The sequence below is a fragment of the Herpailurus yagouaroundi genome, unplaced genomic scaffold (assembly GCF_014898765.1).
Source record: "Herpailurus yagouaroundi ecotype Mexico unplaced genomic scaffold, PumYag 248, whole genome shotgun sequence".
NCBI lineage: Eukaryota > Metazoa > Chordata > Mammalia > Carnivora > Felidae > Herpailurus > Herpailurus yagouaroundi.
The window spans coordinates 5,762,735-5,776,259 of record NW_024412465.1 but is presented as its reverse complement, the minus strand read 5'-3'; the positions used below and the strand labels follow the sequence as shown (position 1 = coordinate 5,776,259).

At 54.9% G+C, this 13,525-nt stretch overlaps 1 protein-coding gene across 2 annotated transcripts in view; it reads left to right on the top strand.

Annotated features, from left to right (window-relative positions):
- The first annotated feature begins 1,345 nt into the window (after nucleotides 1-1,345).
- Nucleotides 1,346-13,525, top strand: part of LOC121020164 (granulocyte-macrophage colony-stimulating factor receptor subunit alpha-like) — an 18,169-nt gene continuing 5,989 nt past the window's right edge. For both annotated transcript variants that reach the window (XM_040460086.1, XM_040460085.1), the window contains exons 1-8: nucleotides 1,346-1,436; nucleotides 2,209-2,521; nucleotides 6,156-6,257; nucleotides 7,121-7,263; nucleotides 8,294-8,417; nucleotides 11,016-11,145; nucleotides 11,239-11,411; nucleotides 12,843-12,976. In XM_040460086.1, the coding sequence (XP_040316020.1) occupies nucleotides 2,392-2,521; nucleotides 6,156-6,257; nucleotides 7,121-7,263; nucleotides 8,294-8,417; nucleotides 11,016-11,145; nucleotides 11,239-11,411; nucleotides 12,843-12,976 (936 nt within the window). In that variant the 5' untranslated portion in view covers nucleotides 1,346-1,436; nucleotides 2,209-2,391. The remainder of the gene's footprint in view (nucleotides 1,437-2,208; nucleotides 2,522-6,155; nucleotides 6,258-7,120; nucleotides 7,264-8,293; nucleotides 8,418-11,015; nucleotides 11,146-11,238; nucleotides 11,412-12,842; nucleotides 12,977-13,525) is intronic.

The window sequence follows — 13,525 nt, the reverse complement described above, 5'->3', positions numbered from 1 at the left end:
GAGGCAGGGCAGGGCCGCTGAGATGCAGGAGGGGCAGGGCCCCCGAGATCCAGGCAGGGAAGGACCACTGAGATCCAGGTAGGAAAGGACCACTGAGATCCAGGCAGGGCAGGACCCCTGAGATCCAGGAGGGGAAGGGCCCCTGAGATCCAGTGGGGGCAGGGCTGCTGAGATCCAGGTGGGCAGGACCCCTGAGATCCAGGCAGTACAGGGCCGCTGAGATCCAGGCAGGGCAGGACCCCTGAGACCCAGGCAGGACAGGGCCACTGAGATCCAGGCAGGGCAGGGCCACTGAGATCCAGGAGGGTCTGGACCCCTGAGATCCAGGAGAAGCAGGACCCCTGAGATCCACGTGGGGCAGGGCGACCATCACCACCACCACCACCATCAGCAGCAGCAACTCTGCTTGACGAACTGTCTTGTGTTCAAGGGAGGTGGTCCAGAAACCAGTCCTTGGCGTGCATCGGAGGGGAAGACAGCCTCCAGGTCCCCACCTGCACACACGGGCACGAATGAGCTCCCCAGAGTGCGCGAGAGGCACCAGCTTTCCCACGATGCCCCCGGGCCCCGAGGGACGCCCAGCCCAGCACATCCATGTGACTGGAGCGACGGTGGGGACAAGGGCTGGAGCTGTAGGGACGAGTTGACCGTTTCCTCGCTGTGCGTTTCTGGAAGATCGTGGCCTCCGATGGCTACCACATTCCATTCTGAGAAGGTGACCTTACAGCCAAGGTTACACGTCACCTTCAGCAAAGCTGAAAACCTATTGTGTCAGGTAAAACCCCGAGGCCCAAAGGGAGAAAGGAGAAAAGGGAACACGGAGTGCATGTGGTTATTCTTAGAGAAAGTCCCGTTGCCGCCCTTGGGTTCGGAGATTCGGCAGGACTCGCAGAAGTCCGCAAAGAAGTGCGCCCATGGCCCTGACTTCATACAACAGAAGCCAGAGGGGGCAACCGGCCCCACATAGAGGGGCTTGGCAGAGCCCGAGACAGGGGACGCGTGGGCTTACAGTTGTCATATCTCCATGGACGTGCAGAGGGTGGGCAGGTGTCCCAACAGCCTCCTGCGGCCACGCACGCAAAGGATAACAAAATGCACCCTGAGCCGTCAGCCTGCACTCGGGGACACGTGCTTGTGCACACGGATGCTGGACGGGAGGGGATCACGCCCCAGGTCAGCTCTCCAGGAGCGCGGACAAGCCGAGGCTTCCACTGACCGCGGACAGGGGTCCCGACTGTATGGAATGAGCCCGCATCACAGGAAGGGGGCGGGCGCTGAGCAGAAAAGGGAAGTGTCGGCTGAAATGCCCCTGCAGTGCAATCACGGTCCTCACTTTCTGACACAGCCCAGAGCCGCCTGACACAGCGGCCAGATGGCAGCGCGCCGGGAAACAGAGAGAGAAAGCAGGTGGCCAGCGCGGAGGCTGGAGCCCTGGGGTAAGGCGGGTTCCTTGCCTGTCTGAGTCTCCGATGCGCCTTGTCACCGTGGTACCTGTTCCTGCCGCTGACACTGGCCGTCAGGGAGCACCTGAGGGGGAGGAATGGGAAAATCCAGATGGGGGGCCCCCGCGCAGAGGGGGGGGACTTCCAACAGCGCGTGGGTGCGGTGTCGGAGGGTCTGAATTAGCCTCAGGGATGGATGAGCCCGCTTGCACCGGGACTGGGCTGAGCCCCCCGTGCAAGGCGGTGCGTGGGGATCCCAGAAACCACTCGGGACTTACTCCGGAGGCTTGGATGCGCTCAGAAGTACCACGTACACACGGTCTTCCATACGGGCAACGGTGCTTCCCGGATCCTGGGGATACACGTTCCTGACGGTCGCTCCCGTCAAAGCCCCCGGCAAGCAAGTGCAGATCTGCCGGCCGGCCTGGGTAGCAGGTGTCTCTGGGGACAATGACGTGGTGATGGAGCGCATCCGCGTCTGGTGACAACCGAGAGAAGACGGGAAAGTTGGGTAGGCAGTGGACGCAAAGGAGGGCAGTGCTATGTGGTCACCATGCGTTGGAGACACGCAGCCCGGGCGGGTCCAGGTTGGCAGGAGAGACGTGAGTAGTGTCGAGCAGTGGGCACGGGGTCCCCCTTTTGGGGGGTCGAGGACGCCCCGGCTCAGGTGGGGAGGATGCCTGAACGTTGCCGATGCGCGAAATACTGCGGAACCGTAGGCGTTGAAACGGTGGATTTTATACCGTCTGCGTTTTTAAAAGTCAAGGCAAAGATACACTCAAGGAAGCACGAGATCCCACCCCCCTGCCCCGCCGGATGGCATTTTCCCATCCGGTGGAGTGAGGCTGGTAGGAGCTGCCCCCCAGGACGGGCGTGAGCAGGGAAACCAGGAACCCCGTGGGAGGTGCCTACGCTCACCACACCAGGCGCCTGAGACATCACGGCACCAATGACTTCACGCTTCACCGCAATGTCCTCCTCGGGGACTGTCGGCATCCTCGGCCAAGAGCCGCACAACGTGACTAACCATCCAGTCAGAAGAGCAGCCCTCCCGTGGGTCCCCTGCCCGCCACCCTTGGGTATGAAACACCCCAGTTGTTTGCTTTTGGGTTTTTCTTTTTTTTCCTTCATCCAGTTTTACAGAAGTTGATGGTTTTGCTCCATCACCATGAGCAAGAAGAAACAGGCAGGGGTCAGTGCAGAGGAAGCAGAATGGGGAACAGGTCCAGGCGGGGGCAAATTTCGGTGCAGTAATTCAGGGTGGCGGGTACACTGGGGCGGTGGGGCGGGCGTACATCCACAGGCACCCGCGGTGTGTGCAGCCCCCAAGCAGGTGGTATGGGAGGCTGGCGAAAGGAGGAGAAACACGGATTCAAGACGTCTATGGGGGTGAATGGAAAACAAGCCTGGGAAGGCCTGGGTGGGGCAGGGTTCAGCTTGCAGATGGAGGAAGCCGGAAGGTCGCCATAGCTCTGGACTGCTAGGTGCGGGAGAGGCCGGGAAGTTGGGACAGGTCTGGTCCCCTCTTTCATTTCCTCTTTGATAGCAAGTGTGGTGCCCTGCAGGCAGGGTGGGCTCTGGGAGGTTGGGAGGCAGGAATGTGAGGCCGGGGGCAGCTCCCCTGGTGCACGGTGGCTCAGGTGTGCACCCCTGGCGTGTGGGGAGCTGGCTGGATTCTGCACCGTTGGGCTCCAGCCGGAGAAAGTGGTGCACAGTAGGGGAGAAGGGGCTGAGGCATCTAGAAGAGTCCTCAAGAGGCAGGCCGCCTGTCACTGCACAGAGTGAGTGGGAAAGGAGGCAGGCGGTGAGGAATGGTCCCCCACAGCTCAGAGGTCTGTGGGGCAGGGAGCAGCGAGGCGGGGGCCTGTAGCTCCTACAGAGGGAGGAGCCCCTGGGTGGGGCTGGACGTGGGGGAGAGAGGAGCCCAGATGTGCTGAACTGGCCATGCGTGGGAGGGAGACAGGAGAGGGAGCTTAAGGGGGACCCAGGGGGAGAGGAGAGAGCCCATGAAGAGAGGGACCAGCTGGATGGAGGCAGCCAGAAAGCAGACACTGGACGAAATGGGAAAGGACTTGGTGAGAGAGAGGGAGGGAGGCGGGAAAAAGGAGGCAAGAAAGAAGGGACAAAATGAAGGAAGGAAGGAAGGAAGGACAGAAGGAGGGAGGGAGGGAGGGAGGGAGGGAGGAAGGAAGGTAGGAAGGGAGGGAGGGAAGGAAGGAAGGAACGAAGGAAGGAAGGAAGGAAGGAAAGAAGGAAAGAAAGTAGAAAGGATGCGAGGGAGGGAAGAGAAATGGGAAGGAAGAAAGGAAATTTGTGGCTATCTGTTCTGTCAGCACCCGGGGAGCTAATATACGAAGAGTAAAGAAGGAGTGTTTAGAAAAGATAGAAAACATAGACCATTAACACAAGGAAGTTACAGAAAACACCATCATGTGTGGTAAGAGAGAGAGAGGAACCTCCCAAAAAAATAAGGAGTTAAAAGGATGAGGTCATAGGGAACACAAAGGCAGGAAGAAACAGCAGAGGCAGTTAGTGGCTGAGAAGGAGAGAAACACTTAGAGACCTAAGACCCTCGTTACAACTGACAAGTGACAACAACAATCAGCAAGGAACGAACCCCAGCAAAAATACCACCAGGGAGATGGTGGGCAGACCACAAGACCCCACCCCAAACCCAAGCGTAGCATCAGGTGTTCTCTGTTGAGTGCAGCTTTATGTGACCAGATCCCTTTGCTTTTGTCCTTACGTGTTGAAAAAGTTTTTAATAGACTTTGTTTTTGTGTTTAAGAGCAGTTTTAGGTTTACAGAAGCATTTAAGTCAAAATTAAGGGATTCCTATATATGTGCTTCCCCTTGGACCTAGTCTCCCCCATTATTAATATTTGGCATCAGTGCGGCACAGCTGTTATAATTGATGGACCAATATTGATACGTGATTATTGATGAAAGCCCACGGTTTACAATAGAGTAACTCTTGGTGTTGGACATTCTTTGAGTTTGGACAGATGTGTAACAACATGGATCCACCGTTATAGGATGATAACTGCCCTAAAAATCCTCTGTGCCCCACCTGCCCATCCGTCCCTCCCCCAACCCTGAAGACAGCTCACTTTTTACTGTCTCCATACTTTTTCCTTTTCCAGAATGTCATAGAGTTGGAATCATACAGGACGTATCATTTTCAAGCTGCCTTCTTTCACTTAGTAAATTATTTAAGCTCCTCCATATCTCTCTGTGCACTTACCCCTTTTTATTTTCCTCTTTTATGTTTACACACCCCTTTCGATAGTTGCAAAACTCAAGTTTTTAAAAAAAGAAGTTAAAAAAAAGAGAAACCTCAAAATATTGTTATTACCTCAATGGAAACCTGACCTATCATTTCTTTTTCTACTCGCCCCAAATCCATTCTAAGTATTAAGACAGAATCAGAGTGTGTGTCAACTATACTCCTATTAAAAACATTTTGGAGGCACCTGGTGGCTCAGTCGGTTAAGCGTCCGACTTTAGCTCAGGTCATGATCTCACAGTCTGTGAGTTCGAGCGCCGCGTCGGTCTCTGTGCTGACAGCTCAGAGCCTGGAGCCTGCTTCCGATTCTGTGTCTCCCTCTCTCTCTGTCCCTCCCCTGCTCGTGCTCTGTGTCTGTCTCTGCCTGTCAAAAATAAGCAGCAAAAAAATTTTTTTAGTTAAAAAATTTTTAATACAAATTAGAAAATTAAAATTGTATGAACCAAACAAGAGTCAGCACAATGAGAAAGTAATAGGAGTGCGTGAAATTTTCTCCCAAGTACAGTGACATATCGGGTGTGGCTTCAAGACTCATCTGGACCATGAGTCAAGCCTCATCAGCGTGGCGGACGTGTGAATTTGCAGGGTAGATTCGCGGGGCACTGGTAAATCTCCATCCACGCTGTGCGCGGAGATCATTTTGTAACCTGCCTCTCACAGGAAGCTGATTCTGGAGAAGAGAGAAGTCAGTGAGTGGGTTCCTGGTTTCTTGGTCATGCGGGCTCTCGAGTAGGTGGACAGCCCAGGCCATTCTCTGCAGGTGGAACCAGAATCCATTTCTTTGACAAATGAAGGCGTAGCCTGGGGAAGGGCTTGGGGAGCCTGCGTTCCACCCGGACCCCGGTCAGAGACGGTCCAGACGTGTCCGGGAGGCAGAGTATGTGGAGCCAGGACCTCACTCACAGTCCAGCAGCCTGGGAACGACCCTGACTCTCTGTCTCCACTGTTGTTTTGTGCGCAACATGGCCATCAAGTTGGTGCCCATCCTGGACTCAGCCCTGAGCCCTAGGGAGTGAGTGGATCTTGGTACCTGTGGTGGGCACAATAACATGCCCAGAGACGTGTCCATCCCGATGTCAGCATGGTGGACGTCGTAATAAGGGCCCCGCGGACGTCTATCTCCTCCACTAGATTACAGACGGGAATGATGCCAGAGCATGTAGTCAACTCACCACAGGGACACAGGGGACACAGGGTGGGCTGGAGCCTGTGTCCAGGCTGCAGGCCAAGCCCTCGGTTCTGGGGACCCCCTGAGACTGGTTGTAACCTGCAGTGACCCCAGGCAGACCAGAGGGCTGGCCATCAGCCTGGGGATGGTCCTGTGGTTTTCCCCCGGAGCATCCCCCTGGGGAATCCTGTCTGGGTCCTCCTGCCGAGACCCCTAGTGAGAGCTGATTTCCTCACAGTGTGACTGTCCCTCCTTCCAGGGCTTCCTCGTCCTCCCAGCCGCCCCCTGGGACCCTTGGCCACGACCATCCTGTTCTGTATGCTGCTGGACCCAGCGTTACCCCTGACTCAGGAGCACCAGGGTAAGGGCGTGAAGCTGTCTGACCCTTTTCTGCCCGCCTCATTCCGCGTCCTGTGTCCCTGGGGACACGTCCTGACACGTGAGGTCTCTGGGTCCTCCCGCACCTTACGCGCCTGCACAAAGTCTGTGCTGTCCAGCCTGGCCCCTGCCGTGTGCGTTGCACGTGATGCTGATGAGGTCTGCTCACTCCGGAGTGCCCTGGGTCCAGGGCTGTGCACAAGCTGGCTGGACGTGTTCTCTAAATGCATCCGTGTTGTCAGAGTTCTGTTGACCGTCAAAGACTTTCTCGGCTGGGTTATGTCCGGGATTTGGTCACTCACTGACAGCTTCCCTGCTTTCTGATACCACTTCTGCCTTAGGACCAACCGGAGGAAGCCCGATGCGCTGTCCTAACGTATCACAGGGGCGTCCCGCTTCTAGGGAGTCACGTGATCTCCCCCACACTCACAGCCTCTGCTCGGGGCACAACCGAATGGCCCCGCTTGTCCACTGTGAAACCTGCCCTCCCCTCTGTCCGCCCTTGAGTCTCTGACAAGTGCCGCCGATGGTGGCCGACTCCCTCACCGTGGCGAGCTCGCAGTAAAAATAGTCTCTGCTGGTTCTCACTTGGTTGGTCTTGGCTCACGTACACGGTAGGCGTCCTCACATGGAGAAAAGGCACGGAGATCCAGGCAGGAAGGGGAGATGGGAACGGGGCAGATTCTGAGGATGTGCCAATGCCCTGGGGCCACGTGGGGTGGGACAGGGGAAGGGCACAGCATGTCCCAGCCTGGATCTTTGCTTACAAGATACGGGATGGGTCAGCGGGTGGGGAGTGACGATGGGAAAAGGTCAACTTCTGAATCCGGTGGCTACGTCTTTCAGATGTTCCACCCACGGAATGGGTCCCCGGTCTACATATGAAGTTTGACCGAAGGACAATGGAACTGAGTTGGGGCTGCAAAGAAAACGCTACGTACCTCGAATGTGTGATGATCCACAAGGAGAAAGGAGAGATCCGAAAAAAGGTAAGATGATCTGATAAAGTCATCTTGAAAGTCATGTGAAAGTCGTCTGGTATCCTTCATGAGGCTCTCTTCACGTTAGCAATAAGGCTACAACAGGTGGGAGTGAACAGCATGGGTATGACGTTGGGACACATCATGGTTCTAGATGTTCCAGGGAGATAAGGGCTGGCCCGTGTCCAAAAGGTGCCAGGGGGCCCGATTCCCTGGGGGACTTAGCAACTCCTTGGAAAATGTCTTACCCCAAAAGGAAAGGGAGGGCGGGGCTCCCCGGAAAGGATGCCCAGCTCAAAGCTCCTACGAGGTTAGACCTGTCACAGGCTGTAGGGTGGGACCCTCGGGGATGATCACCCACCGAAAGAGGGCGAAACGAGACAGTCTGGTGGGATGCGGGACCCAGGGCCACAAGGGCAGATTCCGATCGGGAACCCGAATGTGCCCAGAATTTCCAGGGGGCACTTTCCGGGAGACGGAATGTCCAACAACAGTGATCAGGGGGAAGACATATGGCTTATTTTGTGATTTTCAGGCTTTGGTGTCCCGTCAGAGGGGGTTGCTTAGGGGAACCGCTGTCCTCCCAGCACAAACTGCAGCCTTTTGCCCGGAGGATCCATCCAAACTCATCCACACGGCGGACTTAATCCCAAGAAAGACATAGCATTAGTCCCGAGTGTTTGACGAAAACAAGGTCACAAGGCTCACCAGATACAATGGTAACATGAAGCCTGTGACTGTACGAGGGGTTTGAGACAGGATAAGAAAACTCCCCCGCCTGGACCCCACTGAGCCAGAATCTGCATTTTAACCGGATCTCTGGTGACTGAGGGCCCCAGTGAAACAAGGCCTCTGTTCCCGCCTTCTAAACAACACTATACACTGCAGGGTTGAGGTCCCACCTACGCGTTGACACGCCAACACCCACCCAGAGAGTGTGCATGGGTGGTGGTGACTTCACGGGGTCAGTGGATGAACAGACGACATCCAGATGAGAAGAAAAAATTTCCTAATGTGCTGACTGGTTGCATCTTTTTAGCCCAAGAACAAAGACTGTCACTGCAACTTTTCCCATGATTCTCTCCATGGGGGAGTCACGTTCGTGGTTAAAGTAAATAGCACCCAAGGACCGATTCCAGAAAAACTGGTCTACGCTAACCCAGGTAGGGAAAACATCACAGTGATCCTTCTGGACATCATTACCCTCAAGGCATGCCCAATTTTGTCTTTCTTGTCTGACTTTGCTCACTTAGCATACATAACACCTTCTTTTTGTAACTGAATACTACTCCATCGTGTGTATACATCACATCTTCTGTATCCATCCATTCAGCAACACCGTTTAGGCTGTGTCCACACGTTGGCTATTGCGAATCATAACGAATGATGATTCACATTATTGTGAATGTGTGCCGTAATGAACAAGGGGGTGTGTATACCTTTTGGGGATCCAGATTTCGTTTCCTTTGGGTATAGACCCAAAAGTAGGGATTGCTGGGCCATATGAGAGTTCTGCGGTGAATATTTAGAGAAACTTCCTAATTTTTCCACAGTGGCTGCACTCACTCACATTCCCACCAGCAGTGCACGGGGTTCCCTGTTTTCCGCACCCTCACCGGTATTTATCTTTCCTCTTTTTCATAATAGCCATTTAGCGGGTGTGAGACGACAGCTCCTTGCGGCTTTGATTCGCATTTCTTTGATGATGAGTGATGTGGAGTATCTTCCCACGTAGCCGTTGGCCATCTGTGTATCTTCTTCTGAAAAATGTCTATTCAGGTCCTTTGCCCTATTCAGGTTGTTTCAGTTTTGGGGGGTCTTTTGTTGTGTTTGTTTGTTTTCTTTTGTTTTCTCCTTCTCCTCCTCCTCCTTCTTCTCCTTCTCCTCCCAAACCCAGAGTCAAATGCTTAATGGACTGAGCCACCCAGGCGCCCCTTATCTGTGTGTTTTTAAATTTTCTTCATCAATGTCGGATAATATTCAGTATACACATCTTTCACCTTCTTGGTTCAGTTTATTCCTAAGTATTGTATTCCTTTTGTTGCTATCAGAACAAAGGGATTATTTCCTTTTTTAAACTTCTCTTATTTTTAACTAATCTCTACACCCAATGTGGGGCTCAAACCCACAGTCCCAACATCAAGAGTCACATGCTCTACCAGGTGAGCCAGTCAGGCACCCTGGAATTATTTTCATAATTCTCTTCCTAAACGGGTTGCCATTAGAGTATACAAATACTGCTGATTTTTGTATGCTGATTTTGTATCCTGCAACTTTATTACATTTATTTATTAACTATAATAAAAGTGTTTTTTGGGGCACCTGGGTGGCTCAGTTGGTTGAGCGGCAGACTTTGGCTCAGGTCATGATCTCGCGGTTCGTGAGTTCCAGCCCCATGTCGGGCTCTGGGCTGACAGTTCAGAGCCTGGGGCCTGCTATGGATTCTGTGTCTCCCTCTCTTTCTGCTCCTCCCCTGCTTCCACTCTGTGTCTCTCTCTTTCTGAAAAATAAATAAATATTTTAAAAAATTTAAAAAAAATTAAAGTGTTTTTGTTTAGTTTTTAGGGGTTTTTTTGTACACATATGATTATATTATCAGCAAACAGATCATCTTGATTTTTTTTTTTATTTTTTTTTTCAACGTTTATTTATTTTTTTGGGGACAGAGAGAGACAGAGCATGAACGGGGGAGGGGCAGAGAGAGAGGGAGACACAGAATCGGAAACAGGCTCCAGGCTCTGAGCCATCAGCCCAGAGCCCAACGCGGGGCTCAAACTCACGGACCGCGAGATCATGACCTGGTTATAGTCGGACGCTTAACCGACTGCGCCACCCAGGCGCCCCATTGATTTTTTTTTTTAATTTTGATACCTTTATTTCTTTTTCTTGTCGAATTGCTCTGGCTAGGATTTCCCATGCTATGTTTAAATTGAGGTGGTGATGGGGCACCTGGGTGGCTCAGTCGGTTAAGCAACCGACTTCAGCTCAGGTCATGATCTCACAGTCTGTGAGTTCGAGCCCCATGTCGGGCTCTGTGCTGACAGCTCAGAGCCTGGAGCCTGCTTCCGATTCTGTGTCTCCCTCTCTCTGTCTGCCCCTCCTCTGCTCACGCTCTACCTCTCTCTGAAAAATAAATAAACATTTAAAAAAATTTAAATCGAGCTGGTGAGAGTGCCTACAGTAGACTCATTTCTTACCTTACAAGGTAAGCTTTCTGTTTTTTTCCATTGCTGTTAGCTATGGGCTTTTTTACATCTGTCCTTTATTGTGTTGAGGCAAATTCTTTCTTTACGTATTTTATTGAAAGGTTTTTTTTTTTTTTCAATCATGAATGGATACTGAATTTTTGGATATCGGGATGTGATTTTCTTTCCTTCCATGTGTGTATGAGACTTTGGCTTCAGGGTGATCCTGTCCTCATGAAATGAATTTGGGGGACACCTAGGTGGCTCAGTCTGTTAAGCATGCGACTCTCGATTTTGGCTCAGGTCATGAGTTTGAGCCTTGCATCAGGCTTCCCGCTGATAGCACTGAGCCTGCTTGGGATTCTCTCTCTTCCTCGCTCTCTCTGCCCCTTCCCACCTCTCTCTCTCTCGAAATAAAAAGTAAATAAAACAAAATGAATTTGGAAGTGTTTCCTCTTCTTCCATTTTTTGGACGTGTTTAAGAAGGACTGGAACGAACTATTGTTTGAATGCTCGGTAGAGGCTCCAAGCATGTGGTCCAGTTGCCCAGATTGTTTTCTTCTTGTGTCTTCTCAGGTGGCGAGGGCACCGCTGCCCAAAACTTCTCCTGTTTTATCTACAACGTGAACTTCATGAACTGCACTTGGGCGAAAGGTCGGGCTGCGCCTGATGACGTCCAATATTTCTTGTACATACAAGACTTTAAGTAAGTGTCGACCTTGTGTAGGCGGCCTTGAAAAGCACAGGGCGGGAGGGGGGGACACCCTGACCGGTCTCCGAACACCTTGGAATCTTGTAGGGAAAAAAGGGAAAGAGAGTGTCCTCATTACGTGACGGACTCAGGAACCCACGTCGGATGTCACCTGCACGATCTGTCGGGATTAACGTTCCGCAATTACTTCCTGGTGAATGGTACCAGCCGAGAGACGGCGGTCCAGTTTTTTGATACGATTTTGTCCTTGAAAAAAATAGGTAAGAACGGCATCCTGTGGGGTGAACCCAATGCTTGGCAGGCGAGCTTGGAACAGGATTTGCTGGGACACCAGCCCGCGTTTCTTGGGGCTGCTGTTAGCACCTGGCCACAAACTGGGGGGGTTGGAAGAAAGGAAATGTATTCTCTCGCAGCTCTGGAGGCCAGAGACCCCGGGTCGAGGTGTCCATACGGTTCCTTCCTCCTGGAAGGTGGCCGAGTAAGGGGGCCAGCACCCCTTCTACTCTGAACTCGGCGTGGTGAAAAGGTGTGGTGCCCGTGCCCCCCCAACCGCCCACTGGAGGAAGCCAGCGCCCCCCCCCCAGAGGTCCCCACAGTGAAGCCCCAGCAGGACAGAGGGGGACATTCCGACCGGAGGTGGCGGGAGGGGAATTGGGGCTCGCTTGTGGACCTCCCCATGTGGTAGCGGGCACAGCCTTCTCTTGCCTTTTGGGGGGACCCCGCTGACAAACGGATGCCAGCTCACGTCTCCCCCAGCCCCCTCTTGCAGAGCCACCTGTTGGGGGAGCTCTAGGTAGCCGCTGGGCCCCTGGGACTGTCACAGCAGGACAAACGTCCCCTGGCCCAGACGTGGCCACCTTCCTTCCGAGGGAATCCCGACTTTTCTCTCTTCTTCCCCGTGTTCCTAAGACTTTTATTGGACCCAGGAGGCCCCAAGATTATTGCAAACTTCAGCCCTGTGATACTGTCACTTCCGATCAGCAGCTCTGGGTCTCCCTCCCGGCTCTGTGGCCCAGGGCTGACCAGAGCCTTTGAATTTCCCGGGGTCCAGAGCCGTGAACGTGTCTTTTGTTATGTTAACGAGGTGACCGCTAAAAGCGCTCTGGGTGGGGGCCGGTTGCCAGGGTTACCAACCGCAGGCTCCGTGGCTTTGAATTCTCAGTTCCCTCCTCTGACTTCGGCGAGGGGCAGGGGGGATGGGAGAGGGGCTGGGGGCCCCAAGGGGCAACGGTTTAAGGAGTCGTGTCTGCGTAAGGAAGGCTGCGTGCCATCCCGAAAGGACCGGGAACGGAACGCGCCCCCTCCCACCTCCGGGGTTGAGGACCCAATGTGGCCGCCGGGGTGAGACACAGACCGCATGTCCCCAGCCTTGGCGCCACCCACCCCGCGGGGTATCCCTTGGCCGCTCGCCGGGTCAGGACGTGCGTCCTCTCCGCCCGGCTGTCCCCATAGTGGCCCCGTGCCCGCTCAGCGCGCCCTGCGTCCCTCCTTCCCTCCCCCGGGGTTCCCGGGTCCCTCCCCGCAGCCGGCCACGCGGTCACGCGTGCGCACCGCCAGCCCTGCCCACGCGCCCGCCCGCGGTCCCCTTTGGTGCTCCGGGGGACCCCTACCGGCTGCCCCTTGACGCCCGGCGGGCGGACCTGGGCCGGAGCCCCCGGGGCTCAGGGCCGTGACCTCGGTCCCCCTCGCAGAAATATACAGCCCGCCCGACAACGTCAGCGTCGACTGCAACCCGTCCCACTGCCAGATCCTCTGGGACCCGCCCAGGACGCGACACCCCTCGTCCGCCTGGGACTTCAACTACCAGCTGCGCATCCAGAAACAGGTCAGTGCGCTCGGCCCCGGACCGGACGGCGTCGACCCAGAGGGCAGACCAGCGCCCCGCCCCCCGCCGCGAGGGCCCGGTGCCCGCGGCCCGGCAGCGCTGGGTGAGGCGGGGCGGCGGGCAGAGGAGGACACGGTGCCCCCCGCGGGACGGTCACCTCGCGGCCGGTCCCGGGGCGAGGGGACACCCCCGGCTGCACCCCGAAAGCCGTCGGGGATTGGAGGTGAGCAGGCGGAGGCAGGACGCACAGGCCCTGGCCGTCCACGCCGCCGGCACCCGCCTGGAGAAGGGGGTTCTTTCCTCCAGGACCGCCGGGACCCAGTGTAGACAAGGCAGATTCGCTCCGCCACGACCACGGGAGGCCAGGGGGGGCAAGGCGGACTCTCTCTTCCTCATCAACGGAGACTCGGTGTAGACAGGGGGGACGCTGGGCTCCATATGGACGTGCGCCCAGTGTGGACAGGGGGGACGCTGGGCTCCATATGGACGTGCACCCAGTGTAGACAGGGGGGACGCTGGGCTCCATATGGACCTGCGCCCAGTGTGGAC